General features: G+C 41.6%; 1 protein-coding gene across 1 annotated transcript; it reads right to left on the bottom strand.

Moving 5' to 3' along the window:
* Positions 1-3,300: 3,300 nt before the first annotated feature.
* On the bottom strand, positions 3,301-25,004 carry PARD6B (par-6 family cell polarity regulator beta). The gene is made up of 3 exons (XM_015148783.3): positions 24,553-25,004; positions 18,377-18,599; positions 3,301-7,044 (listed from the first exon to the last, which is right to left on the bottom strand). Exons 1-3 carry the CDS (start codon positions 24,616-24,618, stop codon positions 6,215-6,217), a joined length of 1,119 nt encoding a protein of 372 aa, XP_015004269.2. The 5' UTR covers positions 24,619-25,004; the 3' UTR covers positions 3,301-6,214.
* Between the last annotated feature and the right edge of the window lie 674 nt (positions 25,005-25,678).

The following is a 25,678-nucleotide window of genomic DNA, read 5'->3' as shown; positions in this document are numbered from 1 at the left end:
CGTGAGCCACCGCGCCCAGCCACTTGAATCTAATTATGAGGAAACAGACAAACCCCAATGAGGGACAGTCTATGAAACAGTTTGTCTTTACTGTTCAGAAATGTCAATATTATGAAAGGCAAAGAAAAGCTGAAGAACTGCTCCAGATTAAAGGGACCAAAAGAGATGAGATAACTCAATGTGATGCCTTATTCTGGGTTGGATCCTGGATAAAAGAAAAAAATTTCTGTAAAGGATATCATTGGGTCAGTTGATGAGATTCTAGTATTGCTTATATATTAGATAATATTGTAGCAATGTTACATTTTTTGAATTTGATAATTGGGGTTGTATAAGAAAAAATATAAAAAATGTAAGAGAATGTCCTTGTTTTTAGAAAATATATGCCTGAGTCTAAAGGGGATAAAAGGGGAGAATCTCTTTAACTAATTCTGAAGCGGTTCAGGAAAAAATACACAGATAGCAAATGTGGATATAACCTGGACAAAGGTTATGCTTTTCATGCAGCTCTTTTCTACATTGGAAATTATTTCAAAACAAACAAACAAAAAAGCTAGCAAGCAGATAATACAGTACCTTTATTCTCCTTTAGGGAAAAATATGCTAGTCTTTCCCATGGCAGATATCTCAAGTGAAAAGTAAAGTGCTTCACAGTGTTTTTCAAACAGTGCATCCTGACATTGTTTTTGGAATGTTCCAATACACATCCTACACAAGTGAAATAGAAAATCAGAGCATTTTTCATTATTATATGAAAACATAGATGTGCGTGTCCTGGATTATAGTGTTCAATGCATTTCTCACTGTGTATTGCAGTTTTTTAAGAACAATTTTGAGAGCCCCTATAATAGGGTGACCCATATTGCAATCTACCAAGACAGATCCGGTCTGAGCCTGTTCTACTGGCATAGTTCATGGCAAACCCATTCATTCTCAAAAGTGTCCCAATTTGGATTATAAATTATAGTCACTCTTATTTTAAGCCACGATTCCTTTTTGTAACAGAATATGGTGTGGATAAATGTGCATGGTACTGCCAAAACACTTCAGCTTTTTCTGTACTTTTTTTTTATATGGAGAACGAATTTGCACATTATTTATACGATTGAAAATTATTTTTAAAAAGTTATCTTTACATACTCATACTGTATTATCTTGTTATCCATCCCTTGGGATTATAATGAACTAGATAATAAGGGTATTAAATTTTCTTTATTTTCTGTTACACAGAGAATACTACTTTTAGAGTGAACTTCATTCCCAAAAGAGAGCTTTTATAAATGGAAAAACACCTAAATATAGCTTGTAAATAAAATACAAACTCCATTGAATTTTAATATTAACTTATAAAATACAATTGTGCTGTAAAGCAACTGGATAAACACATTAGCTTTTAAAATATTATCTAAGTCTTGTTTTTAGGGGAGAATTTGGTAGATTACTACATATTAAGGATCTTTTAACCGATTAATTTCCTTTATATTTACCTTCTAATGCCCAGACATCTACCCAATGACAATCATTTGACTGCACATATACTTCCTTTGGGCAATGAAGACTTATTTTGGTTTCCAAAATATCTTTTCTGACAGTACTTAAGTAGCATGTTATGTGATCATAGCTAGGAGGCACTGGGTTTTGCTTTACCCTACAGATAACAGCCACCATCACCACGATACATCATCACAAGATAAAAACAAAGGCTTTCCAAGTTTAAAAGCAAAACACTCCCAAAATTGTGCTTAGAAGAACTCAGCTGCCAAGTCGCTGGTGTACATACTTCCAAGTTAAATCCTGCATCAAACTAAAAGAAGGGAAACACAATCAAAAGTGGTTCTATCAGTTGCTGTTAAACACTTGAGCACCTAAAGGCAGGACAGAGAGGTTTGGTTTTTGATAAATTTTTGTAACTTTAGTTTTCCCTCAAAATCAAATTTGTCAGGCTCTTATTCAGCACTGGAAACTAGGATGCAAATTGCATTGGGGTCATTTTTTGGGAATGAAAGGGATGTTTTAATTCTGCATCGTTTCACGGACCTAAAACCCAGAGATGAATATCGGGTACCAAATGCAACCCAACCAAAGGTGTGAAGAGTTCTATGTGCATGATGTTCCCTTTATACTCAGGGGATTTCCAGTGTTTTTAACTTGGAGGGAAGGAATTAGGATTGTCCTATTGTCCTCTAAACTTGTTGGCAGAAGAGTTAGTGCAATGATCAACTAAGCCAGTGGCAGGGTGGCTAATTTGGGATTAGAAATGGCTCAGGAAGGGTTGTTGTTTTCCTCAGACCTTTTTTTTTTTTTTTTTGAGACGGAGTCTCACCCTGTTGCCCTGGCTGGAGTGCAGTGACGTGATCTCAGCTCACCAAAACCCTCGCCTCCCGGGTTCAAGCGATTCTCCTGCCTCAGCCTCCCAGGTAGCTGGGATTACAGGCGTGTGCCACCACGCCCAGCTAATTTTTTTTTTTTAATTTTTAGTAGAGACAGTGTTTCACTATGTTGGCCAGGCTGGTCTCGAACTCCTGACCTTGTGATCTGCCTGCCTCAGATTCCCGAAGTGCTGGGATTACAAGCACGAGCCACCGTGCCTGGCCTTGTTCTCAGACCTTTTAAGTTTTTCAGTATAAAATGAATTCAATCCACATAGGCCATACTATATAGATAGTATTAATAAGTGAATTTGAATTTCAGAAGATAAGCTGTCACATTACAAACTAGTTTCAAATAGTCTTAAAGAAAATTTTGGGTCAATAGCTTGCATAACCTTTCACACTATCAGAATTAACGACATTTTACAAGTTACCTTCCAACCCATAGCCATATGGTCATACACAGTTGCAATAAGTGCACATACAATTTGGGGTTCATCTTTTACCAATTAAAAGTTAAGGAAGCAAGGATCTTGTTAAAATTCAGGGGTTTTTGGGAGGCCGAGACGGGCGGATCACGAGGTCAGGAGATCCAGACCATCCTGGCTAACACGGTGAAACCCCGTCTCTACTAAAAAATACAAAAAACTAGCTGGGCGAGGTGGCGGGCGCCTGTAGTCCCAGCTAGTCGGGAGGCTGAGGCAGGAGAATGGCGTGAACCTGGGAGGCGGAGCTTGCAGTGAGCTGAGATCCAGCCACTGCACTCCAGCCTGGGCGACAGAGCGAGACTCCGTCTCAAAAAAAAAAAAAAAAAAAAAAAAAAAAAAAAAAAAAAAAATTCAGGGGTTTTTCTCCCTACCTATTTTATATAATGATATAATGGGCACCTGGTATGTGTGGGCAGCTTTTCATATAACTTCAAACAAGAAAGTAGCCTTTATACAAGTCTATCTTTATTTGTAAAAAATAACATACAACTAAAGCTAATTTGATTTTTAAAATCAAAGTTCATTTAGTGATAATGTACACTTTATAAAATTGTAGTAAAATACTGACATTTGATAGTTATAAACAAAGTATCATTCATGTAAAAATCATGTTATAGCATGTAAAATTTAATTAGAAAATTCATAGCTCACAAAAGTACATATATTTTGTTGATAGCTCGAGAACATTATCATAAATTTACTTAAGATACAGAACAAAATTCACAGTGAGGCTTGACATTTAGTACTATAAAATTTTATGCTGGATCCACTGATACTTTTGTTAATAAGGTGCACTTGAAATAATTGAGACAACCAATGAGCTGATATTTTATCGTATAACCAGGATCTATTGGTTTTACAGTATGTCTAGTAATCAATTATTTCACCAATAATTTAAGAGTCAGAGATCTAGTTGAAAATACTATTGACAGATACCCTTAACACGATAATTAAAATAAAAAGCACTAGCAGCTTTGATTTCCATTTCCATGAACGTGTACAAGATAAATCTGTATTTCAGTTAAAATTTGTACAAAAAGTCAAGCCCTGAAGTAGTTTTTCCCCCAAAAGTTCTGATGTTAAAACTTTAAAAAAAAAAAGAGAGAGGTAGTGTGTAAAAATATTTTTACTTAAAATGTTGAACCCCTGCACCACTTATATTATAAATGAAAGTTAACCTTCTACATACTAACATTATTTTGCCATTCAAGAGTCAAATTTATAAGACTCACAGAATGTTAAAGCCGGAATGCCATTAAAAATAGTATATAAATGGAAGAACTTCGGTGATCTCAACAAAAAGTACATCGTATTACATAGTGTTGTGTAGTCAGTTAATAGTTTACTGATAATATGCTTAGTGGTAATGTGAACAAAATACATTGAAGTATTCTGAGTCAAGCGATATTCATGTAATCAAGACTTCTTCATATATTTTACCATATAGAGAAAACATCCTTCAAAACGGAGTCATTTGAATCTTCATTGTTTTAATAGCACACAATTGTTAAAAAGATATTCATACTAGCCCTACCATAAAGTTAATTAATAAATAACTCTCCATAAGCCATAGGGAACTTATGTACTTCATAATATTTTTAGTTTCTATATACAAGCATACCATTGTGCTTGTGCACATTGTACAATAAAATCAGGCAAGGAATTAAAGTTAGCAGCCTTACTCTTAGCTTGTTCTAAGTGGATGCACTGGAAAGTAATAAATAGCCTCATAAAATTAACAGTGATAAACTACCTGTCACAGGTGAATACTATGTAGTTTTCATAAACTGTAGGCAGTGTTTCTAGAAATCCCATGAAGGAAAACCCAATTTTTTTTTTTTTTTTTTGGTATAAAAAGTGCACAAGTTTGTCCTATGTGTTAAAACCTCTTAATTTGGATGCATTTTTTATCCAAAATGATGCATACTTGAATGCATTAAAAGCACACCAACAAAAATACACACACTAACAACAAAATGAATGATTTCAAATGAGACTGGGAATGGGAACAAGAACAGGTTAAAGGAGAGACTTCCATGTTTCCAAAGTCAAGAGAACTGCCTTTTAAAACATAAATTATAGCCATACACAATTAATTTGCAAATATGAAAGCTATAGGAAGGACAAACACCAACTTGAACAACTGTTGCAGAGTTTCATAACTCAAGAAAAGACAGCTTCCTGGCCGGGCACGGTGGCTCATGCCTGCAATCCAGCACTTTGGGCAGCCGAGATGGGCAGATCATTTGAGGTCAGGAATTCGAGATCCGCCTGACTAACGTGGTGAAACCCCGTCTCTACTAAAAATACAAAAAAATAAGCCGGACGTGTTGGCACACACCTGTAATCTCAGTTACTCAGGAGGCTGAGGCAGAAGAACTGCTTGAATCTGGGAGCTGAGATTGCACCACTGCACTCCAGCCTGGGCGACAGAGACAAAAAAAAAAAAAAAAAGAGAGCTTCCTGAGCTTTATAACATGGGAAGCAACTCCTAAAAACAGCCACGTGGTTTGATTCTTAGAAACTGGAAATGCACTTGAGAACATCATTTGTTACAATTTATTAGAGAGGAACATTAAAAAAACAAAAATCAAAATAGGCTGGGCATGGTGGCTGTAATCCTAGCACTTTGGGAAGCCGAGGCAGGACTGCTTGAGCCCAGGAGTTCAAGACCAGCTTGGGCAACATGGCAAAACTCTGTCTCTACAAAAAATACAAAAAGTAGCCAGGTGTCATGGTACGTGCCTGTGGTCCCAGCTACTCAGGAGGCTGAAGTGGGAGGATTGCTTGAGCCCAGGAGGTTGAGGCTGCAGTGAGCTGTGATCATGCCACTGCACTCCAGCTTGGGCAACAGAGTGAGATCCAGTCACTAAAAAAATAAAAAATAAAAAATAAAATAAAATATTGGGAACATAAGACCTTTAAGAGCTGAGGTCCCCAGTGTACCAAAAGAGAGAATCAGACTTCACATTAGAATTTTAAAAATACAGTTAAAGGAAAAATTAACTGGGCTCTGCACAGCAGGTTAAATATGCAACCACTTCCAACAGAAATGATCTAGTCTTCTCGCATAGTTCCAAGAATGTGCTTTAACATCTGATTCTCCACAGACAAAAAAGTAAAAGCACGTAACTTCATCAGCAAAGGCCCCTTTGTTTTGGACTTAAATTCACCTCTGATCCACCAAAGTTTATATTAACAATTACCAGACTACTACTTTAATAATATTGTAAGCTTGCAACGTTACTCGTCTCATGCCTATTCCACGTCACTGGTCAGAGGTATATATGCTTTTAAACTAGCCAAATGTACAAGTTCTCATGGCATCCTCACTCTGAAAACATTCAAACAATGGTTTCATAATGTTATGATTGTTCCATCTTCTTCTAAGAGTTTTTGATCTGGAGCATGTGTTTCAAATTCCGTGTTTGAGCCACTTGCTATGGGTGCTAAGCTCACTTCATTAGAGGGAATAAAGCCATTCTGTCCAGACTCAAAGCTTAGCTCTATCTGTGTTAATGACTCCAGGCTCTCGGTATTAGGAACAGCTTTTGGAATCTGCTGTGGCACTCCATTGTCTTCAATGATAATGTCATCTTCATCGCTGTCTTCATCCTCTGGCTCACAGCTTGGTTCAATGTGCTGTGGGGAGCCAAGAAGGCTGTTATCGGTAGACTGGCCAGAACTGCCAGAAGTCCGACTGTTCCTCACAACATTATTCCTCTGGTTTGCCGGTCTCACTGTTATGATGAGGTTACGGCTATTTGCAATCATCATGTCTGTTACTTGATCAAGGCTCTTCCCTGAAACTTCTATGCCATTAACTTCTAAAACTTCATCATTAACAGCTAATAGTCCTGTACTTTGAGCCAGACCTCCTGGGACAAGCCTGGATATAAAGATCCCTGGAACCTTTTCCAAGCCATGTGGTGTTACCCTGACACTGGAGCCATCCCGGATGTAGAATCCTAGGGGTTTCTCAGTGCCATATTTGTAAAGACGTACCCTACGATGTGTTTCTGGAAGAATATCCACGTCTATAATAGAAGACACAGGTCTAAAGTCTTGGGGCATACTAATGACTATATGTGGCTTTTTTCTATGGTTGTCAGGACGCAATACGTTGGTTAAAACATTCTTCTTCTTTATTAGCGTGTCTGTACCAAAGGCACTGTAGTCTGCTTCTTCTGTTTAAAAATAAAACAAAATAATTATAGAAATGCTGTAAAAATATCTATTCACTTGCGGCAGAATCTGTACAGAAAGGATAACTCAAAATATATTTGGTATATAAACAAACTAGCTAATAAGCTTATTTGCTAATCAGATCATAATCTAGTACAGTAGTAAAATGCCATACCAGAAAAAACCACTAGGTGGCCATCTCAAATACACATCACAAAATAAACCAATGTTGAAGTTAAATTTGATAGAGCTCAATCACTATTAAACATTAAATATGGCAAATGAAATTATGATAGATCTTACGTATTCTTTTTTTTTTTTTCTTTGAGATGGTCTCACTCTGTCGCCCAGGCTGAGTGCAGTGGCGTGACCTTGGCTCACAGCAACCTCTGCCTCCTGGGTTCAAGCAATTCTCCTGCCTCACCCTCCCGAGTAGCTGGAACTACAGGTGTGTGCTACCAGGCCTGGCTAATTTTTTTTGTATTTTTAGTACAGACAGGGTTTCACCGTGTTAGCCAGGATGGTCTCGATCTCCTGACCTCATGATCCGCCCACCTCGGCCTCCCGAAGTGCTGGAATTACAGGCGTGAGCCACCGCACCTAGCCAGATCTTACATATTCTTAAACATCATTAAATATATATGTATTTTTCCTTTTTTTAAAATAGGGTCTTGCTGTGTTGCCCAGGCTGGTTTTGAACTCCTGGCCTCAGGAGATCCTCTCGCCTCGGCCTCTCAATGTGCTAGGAGTACAGGTGAGAGCTACTGTGTCTGGCCTTAAAACATGATTTTAAACCAGCTTTTTTTTTTTTTTTTTTTTTTTTTTTGAGACGGAGTCTTGCTCTGTCGCCCAGGCTGGAGTGCAGTGGCCGGATCTCAGCTCACTGCAAGCTCCGCTTCCCAGGTTCACGCCATTCTCCTGCCTCAGCCTCCTGAGTAGCTGGGACTACAGGTGCCTGCCACCTCGCCCAGCTAGTTTTTTGTATTTTTTAGTAGAGACGGGGTTTCACCGTGTTAGCCAGGATGGTCTCGATCTCCTGACCTCGTGATCCGCCCATCTTGGCCTCCCAAAGTGCTGGGATTACAGGCTTGCGCCACTGCGCCTGGCCAAACCAGCTTCTTAAAATACATTTTTCCTTCATTTGTTTAAAAAACTTGTAATGTGGTTGGGCGCGGTGCCTCACGCCTACAATCCCAGTACTTCTCTGGGAGGCCATGTTGGGTGGATCACTTGAGCCCAGCCTGGGCAACAGCGTGAGACCCTGTCTTTACAAAAAGTAAAAAAAATTAGCCAGGTGTGGTAGTGTCTGCCTGTAGTCCCGGCTTCTTGGGAGACTGAGATGGGAGGATGGCTTCACTCCAGGATTCAGGTCTACAGTGCACTATGATCACCGCACTCCAGCCTGGGTGACAAAACAAAAACACGCCTGCAATTTACATGTTTATCATATGCAACTCAAAGACTTGAAATGGGATATCTGATTCTCAAAGTAAATCAAGAGAGTAAAATCATAAACCAGTATCAGAGGCTGAGTGGGCAGATAATGTAATTGATGCTGGTGCATATCAAACACACACTTAGGAATTTTGGTCTTTTGCTGATAAACACTCTCCCTCAGTTTTCTGGGGGAGTTCTTTTTTGTTGCTATTGTTTGAGACAGAGTCTCGCTCTGTCATCCTGGCTGGAGTACAGAGGCATGATCTCAGCTCACTGTAACCTCCGCCTCCCAGGTTCAAGCGATTCTTCTGCCTTAGCCTCCCAAGTGGCTGGGATTACAGGCATGTGCCACCATGCCCAGCTAATTTTTGTATTTTCAGTAGAGATGGGGTTTCACCATGTTGGCCAGGTTGGTCTTGATTGAACTCCTGACCTCAGGTGATCCACCTGCCTCAGCTTCCCAAAGTGCTGGGATTACAGGCGTGAGCCACTTGCCCAGCAGGAATTCTTGATCTCTCATGTTCATTTTGAAAGAAGCAAAGGTAGAGTTTTAACTTTTTTCTTTACTGTGTGAAAAACTATGCATAAAGTGCAATGATATTTTGTCCTCAGTGGTGGTGACACAGACAATAGGAAGTAGTAGGACTCTGGCAAACTGGAGAGCTCCTGCCTCATTTAGATGGCATAGCTGCTTCTCAGTTCCTGGCAGATTTTCTTCATGCCAGAAAGTCTTGCTTTTAGGCAAAATCTTCCCATCTTTAAATACTGCCACCTAATTAAACAATAAACTAAAAGGGAAAACAGAACACCTAACACCAGATATGGTTAAATTTATATGGCTGAAGGAAGATAGTCTATAAACAAAACATTTCATCAGAGAATGAGAGGTAAAAGGGAAAATGAAACTAACAGCAGAAACAAAAGTTAAAATAGTATTTTCAAAAATAACTACAACGAGGATAAACTAAAAAGTGAAATTTACATGAATTAAAAAAAAAAAAAAACTTCAATAATGCCTCTCCCTGGTTTTCTAGGGGCTAGGCAAAAAAAAAAAAAAGAAAAAAAGAAAGAAAAGAAAACAAACAAACAAACAAAAAATAAATGGCTTCCCTCCTCCACAAAAGAAATAGTTGAAAATCCTAGTCTCAACTGCTGCCACAGAAAACACCAATCTCACCATCTTGCATTTGTATAGTGCTTCAATTCATATTCTCTTGCTTAATCCTGAACCCCCTCATTGCTAAACTATTATCATCTTCACTTTATAACCAAGAAATTAAGGGTACAACGTTAAGTTATAGAGAAAGAACTAGAGTCCAGGTTTTCTTACTAGACTAGTATCTTCCAAGTCACAATAATGAATGCCAAGTATCAATTATGTCAGAGCACAGGGAGCTTTAGTATTCTTTTCTGATGCTGTGTGAACACTTTTCAAAACCTGGTTTCAGATAAATATATAAGGTTAGGGGTACCCTATTTTTTTGGCATTTTTCCCCCTTGTGGACACTTGTCATCATTTATAAAGTATTTGCACTGGGCTCTTACAGAGACAGAAATGTATTTATAATATGGCTTTGGATATAAATTCATTGGTACAACAATCTTTTTGGCAAAAAAACCTATCAAGAATAGTCTTCTGGTAATGTGTTTTCTCAAAATCATACACATTTCTGTTTTAAAACAATCAATAAGGAAAGCCTACATAACATTTATAAGGGAAATTCCAGACCGTACAAACTGAGAACAATATTAAGTTGCCTACATACCTACTCATGGGAAACCTAACCAAAAAAACCCCAAATCTGCATAATTTGGCATCACATCCAGACTCCATTTGAATGCTCTCTGCTAAATTCTCAAAAGCAATATGCCCCAGTACAAAGCCACCTTTGTTCTCCCATCTAGCTAATCAGTTTCCAGGCACTGGGAAAGAAAATATTTTGGCAGAAAGCCAGGGTTCAGGATGTTAAAGTGTAAAGGTGAATGTCCACAAGGAATTGGAGTTGACTTTCTACCTGAATACTATCAGAGCATTAAACTCAGAATGAGATGAAAAGTTTGAAAACTTGAGCATAGCCATTGTCCATTTGTATAATTTCACTTATGCAACAGTACATGATATAGGCTGATACAGCAGCACCACATTTATCCCAAGCCTTTTCTTCAGTCAATGATCTCGGCTAACTGAACAGACAAGGATCCACCTAGAAGGCCTCTAAATAGTCAAGCTGGACGTCTTACTTTCTTACACACAAATAGTGGCTGTTCTTCACTCACCCTGCAGGGCCTCCCTCTGAACCTCTTAGTCTTTAAACATTAATTCTGAAAAGCCTAGTAATCTCATTCCTTTGCTCATAGAGGGTCATAAACCACACATTCAGAGCAAAGGGTAAGGATCCACTTGTGGGTGGCAGGCAGATATAAGACATAAAAGCTTTACAGTGAGTAAAAAGCAAATCTAGAAGAAAAAAACTTCTACATAAGCTCCATCAGCATCCCCATACAGTAACAAAACAGCAACCGTTATAGTACAGTCATCAACAAAGTTCAAGATTATGCCCCATTTGAAGTTCAGAGGAAGAAATCAAATAATGAAATAATTTTTTAAAATGTTCTAATCCAAGGGTTGACAACCGTTTTCTGTCAAGAGTCAGACAGTAAATGTCTAGGTATTACAGGCCATATAATCCCTCTTGTAAAAGCAACCACAGACAATCCATAAAAGAATATGTGGCCAGGCATGATGGCTCATCCCTGTAATCCCAGCACTTTGGGAGGCCGAGGTGAGAGGGCTGCTTGAGCTTAGCAGTTCAAGACCAGCCTGGGTAACATAGCAGGACCCTGTCTCTACAAAAAAAAATTTAAAAATTAGCCGAGTCGAGCGCGATGGCTCACGCCTGTAATCCCAGCACTTTGGGAGGCCAAGGCGGGTGGATCACGAGGTCAGGAGATCGAGACCATCCTGGCTAATATGGTGAAACCCCGTCTCTACTAAAAATACAAAAAATTAGCTGGGCGTGGTGGCGGGCGCCTGTGGTCCCAGCTACTCGGGAGGCTGAGGCAGAAGAATGGCGTGAACCCAGGAGGCAGAGCTTGCAGTGAGCCAAGATCGTGCCACTGCACTCCAGCCTGGGTGACGGCAAGACTCCAACTAAAAAAAAAAAAAAATTAGCCGGGCATGGTGGTCTGTGCCTGTAGTTCAAGCTACTTGGGAGGCTGAAGTGGGAGGATCACTTGAGCCTGAGAGGTCGAAGTTGAAGTAAGCTAAGATGGCACCACTACACTCCAAAACAGGCAATAGTGAGACCCTGTTTCAAGAAAATTTTATATGCAAAAACAGCCAGCAGGCCTTAGTTTCCCAACTCTTGCTCTAATATAAAATGGTTAAATGAGATAGATCTGGTAACGTTTTTTGAGACGGAGTTTCGCTCTGGAGTGCAGTGACACGATCTCGGCTGTGTCACTGCATGATCTCGGCTGAGTGCAGTGACAATATCCAGAAGAGGGAGGGCCAGACAGACAAAGAAATCCAATACAGCTAGAACACAGGGTGAAAAGTGGGAGGGAGGGAGGGAGGAAGGGAAGGAGGGAGGAGTCAGGAGCTGAGTCAGAGGCAGCCAGGGGCCAAACAGACAAACAGGGCCTCCTAGGAAGTACCAAGGTTTACAGACTTTAGCCTAAGGGCAAAGGGAAGAAAACCAAGGATTTTAAGGGAAGACAGAGATGGTAAGCTCATTTGGTTTTTCTACAAAGCTCACCCTGGCTGCAAGTTGGAGAAGCATGTGAGGGGGAGGACAAGAAGCTACTGTAGCCAGCGCAGTGGCTCACACCTGTAATCCCAGCACTTTGGCAGGCCGAGGCTGGGGATCACCCAAGGTCGGGAGTTCGTGACCAGCCTGACCAACATGGAGAAACCCCATCTCTACTAAAAATACACAATTAGCCAGGCATGATGGCGCATGCCTGTAATCCCAGCCACTCAGGAGGATGAGGCAGGAGACTCACTTGAACCCAGGAGGTGGAGGTTGTGGTGAGCTGAGATCACGTCACTGCACTCTAGCCTGAGCAACAAGAGCGAGACTGCTTCTCAGAAAAAACAAACAAAACAAAAGCAGCAGTTACTTCAGTAAATTAGGATAGCACCTGGCCTGGAGCAGAGGACGTGGAAATGGGGAGACAAATCTGCAAAATAACTAGAACCCAGTTTTAACAGGCTTGGTGACTGACTAAAAAATAGGTATGTGTCAAAGGTGACACCCAGGTTGCTGTTGTGAATAACTGGTGTCACATACTGAGATGTTACTCCACAATTTCTTTTCTTTTTTTCTTTTTTGAGACAGAGTCTCGCTCTGTCGCCCAGGCTGGAGTGCAGTGGCGCGATCTCAGCTCACTGCAAGCTCTGCCTCCCGGGTTCGCGCCATTCTCCTGCCTCAGCCTCCCAAGTAGCTGGGACTACGGGTGTCCACCACCACGCCCAGCTAATTTTTTGTATTTTTAGTGGAGACACCCTGTCCCAGGATGGTCTTGATGTCTTGACTTCATGATCCACCTGCCTCGGCCTCCCAAAGTGCTGGGATTACAGGCCATAATTTATTTTTTTCATTTCTGGGACGTATCTTTTGTTAAAACTACAATTTACAATTCACTACTAAAACGTATGTTCCTTAGACAATTTTAAACTAAACTCTGATTCGGAAAAATGTAACCTTAAAAAACATCTACAAAATAATGTCCAGTGCACAAAGTCTAAGAGATGATTTAGATGCCCAGTTACCAGTATCTGGGCCACAAAATCGTGCCTGTGTGAGGGCATGCCCTACGTGAGACCAAGTTTAAAGCAAAGCCTTTCTAGTGTTTCCAACAAAACTAGAATAAATTGAAGAGTTAAACATATGTGTCTGGTGTCAATCAAAAATAGACTGTGTTATAGCAAGAAGTCTGGATGTAGAGATTCTGACTAGATCTGGAGAGGGGTCTGCTGTAGCACCTCAACAGATCCTCCACCTGGCTGATTATCAGGACTGGCTGGGAAGCTTTTAAAAATACACATTTCCCTGGCTGAATTCCAAACTGACAGGAATGACCTGAGTATTTTTAAAAGGCGCAAGCTTTAAACATTTTAAAAAAATTTTTGGTGCACAGCAATAACCTCAACAATGACAGCGGAAAAGTCTATTCTGTACCTTCTCTTCCCCGTCTCCTGAATCAATTAGGATAAACTCTAATACTCTTAACAGGGAATGGCCGATTGGGATCCTCCTCATGAAAATAACTTTTAAGATACCAGGTTTCTTGTGTTCTGTTTTTGCTCCCATGATAACTGCTCTAGGAATAGAGTATGGGATTTTTCTTCTAACAATAAATTGTTATAAAAATTTTTCAAGATATCCAACAACACTATCTTAAACTTCAGACTATAAAGTAGTTCACATATTGAATTGTAAGCTTTCACTTTAAAGGAATTTTAGTAGAGTATCAGATGTTAAAAGATCATATAGTTTTAAATTTTTAAATGGTTTTGCAATTTGCTTTTCAAAAATCACTTGGGGGCCAGGTGTGGTGGCTCATATGTGTAAACCCAGCACTATGGGAGGCTGAGGTGGATGGATCACCTGAGGTCAGGAGTTTGAGACCAACCTGGCTAACATGGTGAAACCCTGTCTCTACTAAAAATACAAAAATTAGCCAGGCATGGTGGCACACACTTGTAGTCCCAGCTACTTGGGAGGCTGCAGCAGGAGAATCGCTTGAGCCCGGGAGGTAGAGGCTGCAGTGAGTGGAAATCACACCACTGCACTCTAGCCTGAGTGACAGAGTTAAGATTCTGTCTCAAAATAAATAAATAAATAAATAAAATAAAATAATTGGGGCCAGGCACGGTGGTTCCCACCTGTAATCCCAGCACTTTGGGAGGCCAAGGTAGGTGGATCACTTGAGGTCAGGAGTTTGAGACCAGCCTAGCCAACATGGCAAAACTCTGCCTCTACTAAAAATACAAAAATTAGCTGGGCGTTGTGGCATGCACCTGTAGTCCCAGCTACTCGGGAAGCTGAGGCACAAGAACCCAGGAGGCGGAGGTTGCAGTGAGCCAAGGTCACGCCCCTGCTGCATTCCAGCCTGGGTGACAGAGCAAGACTTAAAAAAAAAAAAAAAAAAAGAAAACACTCGGTACATATTAAGTGTAACTTCTGCCTTATTGATGCCTAACTGAAATCAAAAAGCAAAGAAAACAGAAAATGTGCTGTATTCAAGCAGTAAAATGTAACTATACTTAATGTCATATTTTATATTAGTTTCTTGAGTTAAATGTTCATTAAGGTTTACAAAAAATCAGATTTCTAGTTAAGCATCGGCTCAACTTTGCTAAAAGAAAAAGTGCATACATTATAGTAAACTAAGTAAGTCTGCCAGATTTAGATGCTGGGACCTGATGGTAAACAAGACAGACAGGAAACAAGTTAACATATTCTTAAATAAGATACTTCCAGGTCTTCAGAGGATGATGTGGTAAAGGTGGGAGGGTGGAGGGCTTTAGTTAGGGTAGTCAGATGAGACTCCTCTGACAAAGTTATCTGAGCTAAGTAGGAGGAGGCAGAAGTGGGAAGAGCTGAGGGTGAAGTGTCCTTAAGAATAACCAAGCATAAGAGCACAGAAACAGAAACAAGGTCACAGCTGGGTGCAGTGGCTCACACCTGTAATCCCAGAACACTGCGAGGTCAAGATGGGTGGATCACCTGAGGTCAGGACTTTGAGACCAGCCTGGCCAACACGGTGAAACCCCATCTCTACTAAAAATACAAAAATTAGCAAGTCATGGTGGCGCGCACCTGTAGTCTCAGCTACTCAGGAGGCTGAGGCAGGATAACAACTTGAATCTGGGAGGCAGAGGTTGCAGTGAGCCGAGATTGTGCCATTGCACTCCAGCCTGGGTGACAGAGCAAGACTCCATCTCAAAAAAAAAAAAAAAGAAAAAGAAAAAGAAAAAGAAAAGCTCACCAAGTCTGAGGAACAGGGAGGAAGCCAATGTGGCTGACTGGGATGAGGGAGTGAGAGAATGAGGGAAGATGAGGTTGGGAAGTCCAAATCAGAAGGGATTTTATTCTGGTTGCAATGGGAAATCATCAGAGGGTTTTAAGCAGGAATGAACTGACTACCTACTTTCATTTTTGCTGAAGTCATATTTGTATTACATTTATATTTTTAAAATATAAAATATTTCTGTTGAATTGCCTATTTCTAAATCAAATTCTAAGGGTTATCAATTATATAGGACATTTTACCTCTACTATTAATACACAGAAAGCATTTGCACATAGAAACGTATTTCTAAGTTGTAATTCCTATGACAATAAAAACCGTCAAAAGTCTCAATAAAAATTACACCACCAATAAATAAAAACCAAAAAAGGAAATAAAACATAACCACCCTTAAAAGATGTTAGGATTAATTCCATAATCATGCAAGGGTATAATTCCATTAACAAAACATGTGGTGGTATAACCCAACTGTCATAATCTTTCTAAGGGGATAATCCAACAAAAGTCTGTCAGATGGCAACACTTTAAAAACCCGCTCTATATCTGAATGCACATTCCAAACAGCAACTAACTTTTTAACAAAAATTACAATTGCTAACAAGAAAGGCCTATTATTCAACCATAATTATTTAAATTCTTCCTCCTTTTCCAGCACTCTATATATAGCTTTCCAAGGTTCTATCCATGGTCTTCATCTCAGGTGGCCTTTATGTCTACTCCCAAAATTTTAACTATCACTTTTCGAAAAGCTTGCAAATCTAACTAGTTTTTGGATTTCTACCCTGAACTCTTGTCTACCATTTCCAATCTCCTGCATGATTGGTTAAGTTTATTTGTCCTAACACAAAACTCATAATTTTCTTTTCCAAATCAATCTACTCTGCTTGTTCATGACACTGTCCCAGCTGTCAGACTCAAACCATCAAGGTATGCTCTGCTGGACTCTCCTTCACTGCAAAGCAGCCAGTGAGTGCAATGACTCCCAAGTATTTCCCCTCCTATCTTCCCACCACTGCCTCCTCCCCCCGGGCCCCGCTTCCCTCCCCTCTACTTCTGGGCCAGTCTCCTCACTTCTTTACCGCCTGCTCCTGGCTCTCTACTGTAAGGCTGCTGCCCACTCCAATTCATCCTGAACAGCCAACTGAATCTTCCTAAGATCATATTCTCATTATATCGCACCCCTGTTAATTACCTACAAGATCCATCTCAGGAGACTTTAGGAACATTAATTTGTGTGTGAAAGTATTTTGTAAAATAGTCAAGTGATATAGGCAGAGGTTATCCTTGGAGGTTTATTTTGTTGGTGGACTTTAGTTCCTGAAACCCAGGAAAGCAAAGATACATAATCAGTGGAATTCCAGAGCCCTGGGAGTGGTCTAATGCTTATCAACTGATTAGAAATAGTTTTCACCTTCAAAGGTAATCCCTACCCATTCTCTCAAGCTACTTTCTTTTTTAAAAAAATTTTTTGAGAAGGAGTCTAGCTCTGTCACCGAGACTGGAGTGCAGTGGTACGATCTCGGCTCACTGCAACTTCCGCCTCCTGGCTGATTCTCCTGCCTCAGCCTCCTGAGTAGCTGGGATTACAGGCATGCGCCACCACGCCCAGCTAATTTTTGTATTTTTAGTAGAGACGGGGTTTCACCATGTTGGCCATGCTAGTCACGAACTCCTGACCTCAGATGATCTGCCTATCTCAGTCTCCCAAAGTGCTGGGATTATCACGTGAGCCACCATGCCTGGCTGCTCTCAAGCTCCTTTCTGGGTTGGCTTATAAATACTGTAAGTCTTTAATTTATCCCAATACTAGGCTCAATGCTCTCATGCTGGCTTCCCAAACCACTTCATTTACAATAAAGGAATAAATGGTACATACCATAATAAACCCTACCCTGCCCATCTGCAGACACACATACATACACACACAGAGGCTACGAGGTTAAAAAAAAAAAAAAAAGTTTTAGGACTCAAAATACATTTGAAAATTCTTGGCTGAGCATGGTGGCTCATGCCTGTAATCCCAGCACTTCTAGAGAGGTGGGGACTGGAGGATCACAGGAGACCAGGAGTTTGAGAAGAGTTTGGGCAACATAGTAAGACCCAGTCTTTACAAAAAAAGAAAGAAAGAAAGAAAGAAAATTATTGCCAAATACCGATTTCAATTTTTTTGGAAGACTAATTAATATCCGTGTTTACATCCCTCCATAATAGTAACTTCCCACCTCATTTTCCATATAATTAACTAGTTTTATACGATTTCTTTAAAAAGTATCCTAAAAGTAAAAGAAAATATTTACTGGGTGCCTACTATAAGCCAGGGCACTACACTTAGCTCATTTAATCCTCATAGTAATTCTACAATATATTATAATCTTTCTATAGATGCAGACATTGAGACTCAGGAAGATTAAATGGCTTTGTTTCTGGTATTTATTAACTGATAAATACAGCCCTTGAAAGTTGGTTGCCACCAAAAATCAGGAATGCTTCAGATTCCAAAGTCACACTCTTTTCACATTTTTCTGAATGGAGAATAATCCATTTGATAAAGTGAAGATTCAATAAATTCCCAATATTCAGTAAATTCCCAATTTCTACTTAAGGAAAAATAAAACCAAAGAGGTTAACACAAAAGTAACTAGAAATATAAATTTTCTAAAGTACACTTAGTGAAGCATAAAGATATTAATTAAACTAACAATATCACAAATGTTTTAACCTACGTGTTAGTTAACAGAAGAAGAAGATTCACACAAAATGTTTATTCACTAAGTTTGTGGCAAAGTCTGGGTATCCTTTCAGTGGGGAAAATACATTATTTCTATTTCTAACACAATTTTTCTGAACAGTGATACTTACCCTTCTTTTGTATAAATATCCTAAGCAGTGGATTGGCCGTTGAAACAGCTTTGTGATAATTATCATCATTATTTATAGGTAGTAAGTCTCCATGGATGTCTGCATAGCCTACCAAAACGTCAACATTGGGGATCTTATGAACATGTTGTAGTAATCCATAAAACTCCTCAAATTTTCCAGGTTTTGATCTTTCCAGCGAAAACCGACGAAATTCAGCTCCAAACTATAAACATAACAAACATATTACTTAAAAAAAAAAAAAAGGTAAAAGGACCCAATTTGAAAATGCATGCAATAGAAAAATTAACGAGTAGAGCAAGTATTTTTAATTAAGGAAAGAAGATTGTCTACTGTCAGGAACCTTACTATCAGGGATTTTAAAAAGCCTAAGAAAGGCATAAGAATGTGCCTCCTGACTGCTGTGTCTCTGAAGAGCATTCCTTTCAAGAGAGGCAGGCTCAACTCAATCCCTGGGGTACCTAGGCGTTACTGCGGACTGTTCTGTATAGTGACTCAGCTCAAACCCTGTCTGGAGCCCAGACTCTGATGACAATGCTCTCCTTACTTGCATCATGGGGTACCAAAGACTTGTCCAAGTCTTTATTTCGACCAAAGGAAAGCATTTAAGTGTCCTCCCCCATAAATGGAACTAGGATTTCATGGGATGTGGTAAGAATCAACAGCAAAATGTACAAAAAGAACTGTGAGCTACGTGGCATTAAGGTATGATCTTCCCTATGTTAACACAGAAAAAAGAAGCTTTAGTAATACATCAAATGTATGTCCTATAACTATCCAATTAACACACAAAGTGTTTATGTGTTTGGCACAGTGCTAGGCCCTAGAAAGCCTTGAGCCTGCTCCAGAAGCTCACCAATTAGTGGGTAAAGAGAATAATTACTTCAGGGAGGTATTAAGAGATCACATAAATGGGGCAGAATGGGGAGGAAGACAGCCTCTATCATGCCCAATACTTATGTTCACAGTTCTGATTCTCAGTCTGTTTCCCTACACCTCTGTTTTCCCAATGTCAAATAATTAAAAGTGACTCTTATTCAACACTAAGAACTGAGGCCGGGCGTTATGGCTCACATCTGTAATCCCAACACTTTGGGAGGCTGAGGTGGGAGGATCATAAGGTCAGGAGTTCGAAACCAGCCTAGCCAACATGGCAAAACCCGTATCTACTAAAAATACAAAAATTAGCCAGATGTGGTGGCACATGCCTGTAGTCCCAGCTATGCAGGAGGCTGAGGCAGGAGAATCTCTTGAATCTGGGAGGCAGAGGTTGCAGTGAGCCAAGATCGCGCCACTGCACTCCAGCCTGGGCGACAGAGCAAGACTCCGTCTCAAAAAAGAAAAAAAAAAAAAAAAAAAACCAAAACACTAAGGACTGGCTCCATCCAGTCCATAATAAACAGGATTTATAACTTACTGTGGGAATAGCATGACATTTCCTCAAACGTGGAAACCTTAGAAAAGTTAATCAGCCTTCTTCAAAAAGTGTCCCAGTCATATAAGTTTGAGAAATGCTACATAATTATGCTCTTGAGAATCACTGTGGAGACCAGCACTTTAAAGGCTCATTTAAGCCCTATGTTGATTTTTTAAAATATTTAAACAAACATTTGCCAAATGTGTTTAACCACACTGAACTCATATTTCCTCCATGTATCTATTACTAGCAAGAAATACTAATATAAAAATATTATGTCCCAGAGAAAAAAAGAGAAATACTAATGTACTGTTGGGGCAGCCTTAAGTATCATGTTGAGAAAGCCCCATCATAATAATTTGAGTTTACAAATATGTCAATTCATTTACCCAAAGGCCCCATGGGACGTCTGGATTCACTGGTTTTGCTCTATCTAAAGTTCATCTGCCCTGCTTACACCCATACTCCTCAGTGGTTTTAAAATCAAAACTCACTAAAAACACCTCTTACTTCTAACAAAAAGTTAAAATAGTTCCCAAAACACATTCCTGAAACATAAACACTAACATCTGTCAAGAAAATAAGGTGAGTCATACCTAAGGCTCTCAAAAAGTTTAGTCACACCTTCACATTTCGAAGTAAATAAAAACTCAGGGAACACCCTTCATATCAGAGTTAGTCTTACGATGTTATCAAAAGTCACAGTTTCTCTTCCATTTTCTTTATTCTGGTATCACAACATGAAGTTGCTAGTGCTTTCTGATTCATCTACAGGGTTTATCACTTCCCTGATGTATGAATGGGAATAACACCTGATCATTTAACATTTTAGGGCTTCAATGTTTTTGTTAAAGCTTTTGGATGAAATTTCTTCGCTCAAGATTTTCTCTTGCTTAACTGTTATGATAAAAACAATAAAAAATTGTATGGCTTCATGGTATATGTGCACTTTTGCCAATGTTGGTATGGGAAAAAAAACCAAGAGAAATTGTTATGCTTCTTGCAACACAACAATAGGATTAAGAGAACTTTTTACATGAACAAAAACACTGAGAGACAAAATTAAGATTCAATCAGCAATTATTCACTATGTGAACCATTTACAACTGTTTTATCGCCTAATCTAGTTTGCCCTAGTCATCCAGAATGCATATGGACTCCCTTCCCCCAGTGTCTGTTGGTACATTCTAGAAATGCAAACTTAATTTTCATAATCTATTTGCCTATGAATAATAATTAGGAAATTTTATGACTTAAAGACTGTTCCAGGGTTATTAAAGGACATCACCATGATTATTAAGAATCTTCCCAACCCTAGAGATACAATTAGGAAGATAAATCAGTTACCAAAGAAAAGTCACATACTAGCTGGTACCACAAATTGAACTATAGGTATATTTACATTCTTCATTCTTTTATTATCATTACTATTTTTCCCTTCCACGTGTGAAGATAACAATGTTGACACTACTGCTTTATTGCATTTTTTTATTTTTTTGAGATAGAGTCTCCCTCTGTCACCCAGGCTGGAGTGCAGTGGCTCAATCTCGGCTCACTGCAACCTCCACCTCCCAGGTTCAAGCGATTCTCCTGCCTCAGCCTTCAGAGTAGCTGGGATTACAGGCATGCGCCACCACACCCAGCTAATTTTTACATTTTTAGTAGATACAGGGTTTCACCGTGTTGGCCAGGCTGGTCTTGAACTCAAGACCTCAGGTGATCTACCTGCCTTTTCCTCCCAAAGTGCTAGGATTACAGGTGTGAGCCACCGTGCCTGGCCAACACTACTGCTTTACATGAAGAAAAAGAGATCCTAAAAATGGACCGGAACCCAGTGTGGTGGCTAACACCTGTAATCCCAACACTGTGGGAGGCCTAGGTGGGCATATCACTTGAGAACAGGAGTTAGAGACCAGCATGACCAACATGGCAAAACCCTGTCTCTAAAAAGATAAAAAAATTAAAAATAGTAAAACAAAAATGGACCAGCTAGGTGCAGTAGCTCACACCTGTAGCCCCAGTACTTTGAGAGGTGGACGCAGGCGGATCACTTGAGCTCACATGTTCAAGATCAGCCTGGGCAATATGGAGAGACCCCGTCTCTACAAAATAAATAAATAAAAATAAGCTGGGTGTAGTGGCGCACGCCTATAGTCTTGCTACTCAGGAGGCTGAAATGGGAGAATCGCTTGAGCTCAGGAGGTTGAGGCTGCAGTGAGCCGAGATCGTGTCATTGTACTCCAGCCCCGGTGACAGAGCAAGATCTTGTCTCAAAAACAAAACAAAACAAAAAGGACCTGCACACTACCTAGTTTTGGTTATAAACTCTTAGCAATCAGTTTCGTAAAAAGCTGTGATATTACTAAAGCAATGTCAAAGAAAATACTGTTTCAAAAATCTGTCCAAATATTTTTTAAATATGTATCAGCAATATATATTTGAAACATATAAGGTGTCACAGACACATTAGAAACACTCCCTACCTATACCTTGCCTATTTGTCAACAGCTAGAATAGTGGGACCGACTTCATTCAGCACATGTTCCTAGAATCAGTGTATGATTCTATTTAAAAGACACAGTTCACTAAAAGCGCAGTATGGCAGTTCAAATATACAACATGTAGTTTAGAAGTAAGTGAAAGATTCACAAGTCAGTTGACAAGAGAAAGGCAAAAAGCCTGAAATTCCAGTTTTAAAGCACTCAAGGTTTTCTTAGTACTAGAGATAAATTACTGTTTGATTGTACTGATCAGTATACTTAGAATTCCTACTCATTTTTTTCTATGGAAAAAAATTAAAGACTTGCTACCAAGATTAGTGCTATAAACTTAAAATTTTAAGATGATGCAATATCACAAGTGTTTTTCTTTCCATAACCTCAACACCCACAAATCCAAACTAGACTTATAACAGAAATGCCGTAAGAAGGTTCAACCACTGGGCATGGAACCACTACTGCCACTATACACCGCTAGTGGAAAAGCTCTGCTATATATTTTGGGTCATCTTAACGCTATAGCTCAAGCAAGTCACTTAAATTTGCTATGCTGTGCAGAGGACACATGGACGTGCACATTCCTTAAATTGCTATAACTACACTTCTATTCTTACTAATTCTGAAACTAGTGCCAATACTCATATGAGTTAAGTGCCAAATCTTTTTTTTTTTTTTGAGATGGAGTTTTGCGCTTGTTGCCCAGCCTGGAGTGCAATGGTGCGAACTTGGCTCACTGCAACCTCCACCTCCTGGGTTCAAGCGATTCTCCTGCCTCAGCCTCTCAAGTAGCTGGAATTACAGGCATGTGCCATCACGGCCGGCTAATTTTTTGTATTTTTAGTAGAGATGGGGTTTCACCATGTTAGCCAGGCTGGTCTGGAACTCCTGACCTCAGGTGATCCACACGCCTTGGCCTCCCAAAGTGCTGAGGTTACAGGCGTGAGCCACCGGCGTCCTGCCTCAAATCGCATTTTTTTAATGATGTTACAAACGAATGTAGATTTTCTCGATGTGATTCTCAGTTACAGAAACTTAACAGAACTTGGCTTATCAACCCTAGACAACAAAACCATTCTACCCAGACGCTCTAGGAAGCTTTCCTCACTCCACTGGACCTCACTCAAATCACTCCTTCATTTTACATACTCCTTGGTAGTCTTACCATCTACGATGCTCCATTACATTTTTTTAACTGATGTACTTTCAATTTTCTCCTTTTCTGTGTTTTGGCCTTCTCAATTCTATTTTAAATGTTCTCAGGGCCCAGCCAGTGTCCTGTTTTGTATTCTGCAGTGCCTAAAAGTTATTGTTAAAAAGGCATGAAGGCTTTGCAAAAAGCAGCTTGGAGAAGTCATAACCTTTCTGATCCTCAGTCTTCTCAGAGAATTGGACTAGATTATCTAAGCTCCTTTTAACTCTTTAACTCAAGAAACGCTTGCTGAAAATGTTCCCGTGGCTGCCCATCACCTTCAAATTCCACCTCAAAACCCCCTTTGGAAGGCATTCCCTAACTAATCCCTCTCTACAGACTACCCTGCTCACCGAGCCTTGAGACTTAGAAATTCAGTGAATACCGCAGTAATCAGCAGCAGACTGGCATACCGTTGGTCAAGGGGAAAAGTACTTGATGTGAGTAGGTAGCAGGATGGAATGAAAAGAGCATCTAGACTCAAACTGTAAAGTGCTACTCCAACGTAAGGTGATAGTGCTAATTTTACAGATTAAATGCATACCAAAGTTAGTGCTAGAAAGAGCGCCAGCAGGAAGCAAAGCGAACTTTTAAAGGGTTGTTTAGTTCACTGGGCTCTCTCCTTCGCCGCTCGATGCGCCCCTGAACCACAGAAAGTGGGAACAACGGGGTGGTCCAGGGCCCACACTCACAGCCCAGCAGGCAGGATTCTCCTACACCTTTTGAGCCGCCTCGCATTCCACTCAGTGTGTGCCATCCTCGGGTATACCTTGGCCCCTACTCCCGTCCGTGAACACGGGAATGAGATTTACGGAATGAGATTAAATGCTGGACTAGGTCTTCTCCCTGCCGGGGCCAGGGGCGGACACTAGAGCCCCCCGATCCCCGCCGCCCCCTCCTTGGCAAGTTTATTACCCACAGTCTCCCGCCCGCACCGTCCAGACCCCGGGGCAGCTCTGCCCGTCGCCTCCCACAGCGCTTCGAGCCTGGCCCAGCCTCTCCCAGGCCCCGGCCCCCCAGGCCCGCCGCTCCGCCCAGCCCGGGCCCCGCGCACCTTGCTCTTCACCTCCATGGTGCCCAGGCAGCCGCTGCCCGCCCCGTGCCGGTGGCTGCGGTTCATGCTGAGCGCCGAACTCCGCGACGGCCTCCTCCGGTCGGGCGGTCCCTCAGGAGCGCGGGGAGCGAGTGCGCGACCGGAGGTCTCGGAAACCGGCTGCGGCCCGGGCGCCTCCTCACAGGCACCTGCAGAGAGGGCGGCCGCAGCTCCTGCGTCTGCACTGAGCTCCACTCCGCCAGCTACTCACACAGCGGGACCGAGGGTCGGACTGGCGGCGCGGCAGGCGGGGAGGCAGCTCCCTCCCTCCGGGCCCCGGCGGCGACGGCGACAGCGCTGGAGGAGGAGGAGGGGGCGGAGCGGAGGCCACAGGCGCCGCAACCTCTCCCTCGGCCACCTCCCCCGCGAGCCCGCGCGCGCGCACCCGAGCCAGCCACAGCCGCGGCGCGCGCGCGCGCTCACCTGCAGCTGCCGAAGCTGCCGCAATCGCTCGCGCTCCGCCCACACCCAATAGGAAGCGCGCACCTGCGCCCGCGGCGCCAACCAATCGATACACGCCTCGCGCGGTGCGTGGGCGGGCTGCCTCCTCAAAAACCCCGCCTACCACCGCACCATTGGTCCTGCGCTACGAGGGAGGGGCGGGATCACCTGAAGCTATGGACCTCCGCCCCGCATCAAGCCGGAGAGACAGAAGGCGCATGCGCGGGTTCCGGAGTTTCCGCCCCGGGAAGGCACGCGGGGAGGCCGGCCGGAAGCGCGAGCGCACCTGAAGAAGGGCTCGGCTGGGTGGGCCTTTTGCGCACGCGCGGGTGCGCGCCTCGTTGTCCGCGCCGCCGGGGGCTCGCGCCGCTTGGCGCGCGCCGGTCACACGCACTGCCCGGGGATGGGATGCGCCGCGCGACAGATTGCAGAGGCGCCGCGGGGCTGTTCGGTTCCCGCCGGTCACCCTCACCGCTTCCAATTTGGGATGCTGCAGCCCCCAACGACGCCCCTCCACTGCCCCTTATCGTCGCTTAGGCGTCCCGCTGCAACTCTTGGTTACAAAATTCAAGTTTTCCCGCCTCTGCAGCAGTTGCTGGGGGAGAAGCTTAGGGCTCTCTTGGCTTGATTTTATCCGAAGAGACAC

This window comes from Macaca mulatta, chromosome 10 (assembly GCF_049350105.2).
Source record: "Macaca mulatta isolate MMU2019108-1 chromosome 10, T2T-MMU8v2.0, whole genome shotgun sequence".
Classification (NCBI taxonomy): domain Eukaryota; kingdom Metazoa; phylum Chordata; class Mammalia; order Primates; family Cercopithecidae; genus Macaca; species Macaca mulatta.
This window is presented reverse-complemented; position numbering and strand designations above follow the sequence as displayed.

Excerpts from the sequence above, each read along its gene's own strand:
- PARD6B (XM_015148783.3), bottom strand. The coding sequence starts at position 24,618 with ATGAACCGCAGCCACCGGCACGGGGCGGGCAGCGGCTGCCTGGGCACC. Across the intron at positions 18,600-24,552 it reads CCATGGAGGTGAAGAGCAAG|TTTGGAGCTGAATTTCGTCG; the intron begins GTGCGCGGGGCC and ends TTATGTTTATAG. Across the intron at positions 7,045-18,376 it reads GATATTTATACAAAAGAAGG|AAGAAGCAGACTACAGTGCC; the intron begins GTAAGTATCACT and ends ATTTTTAAACAG.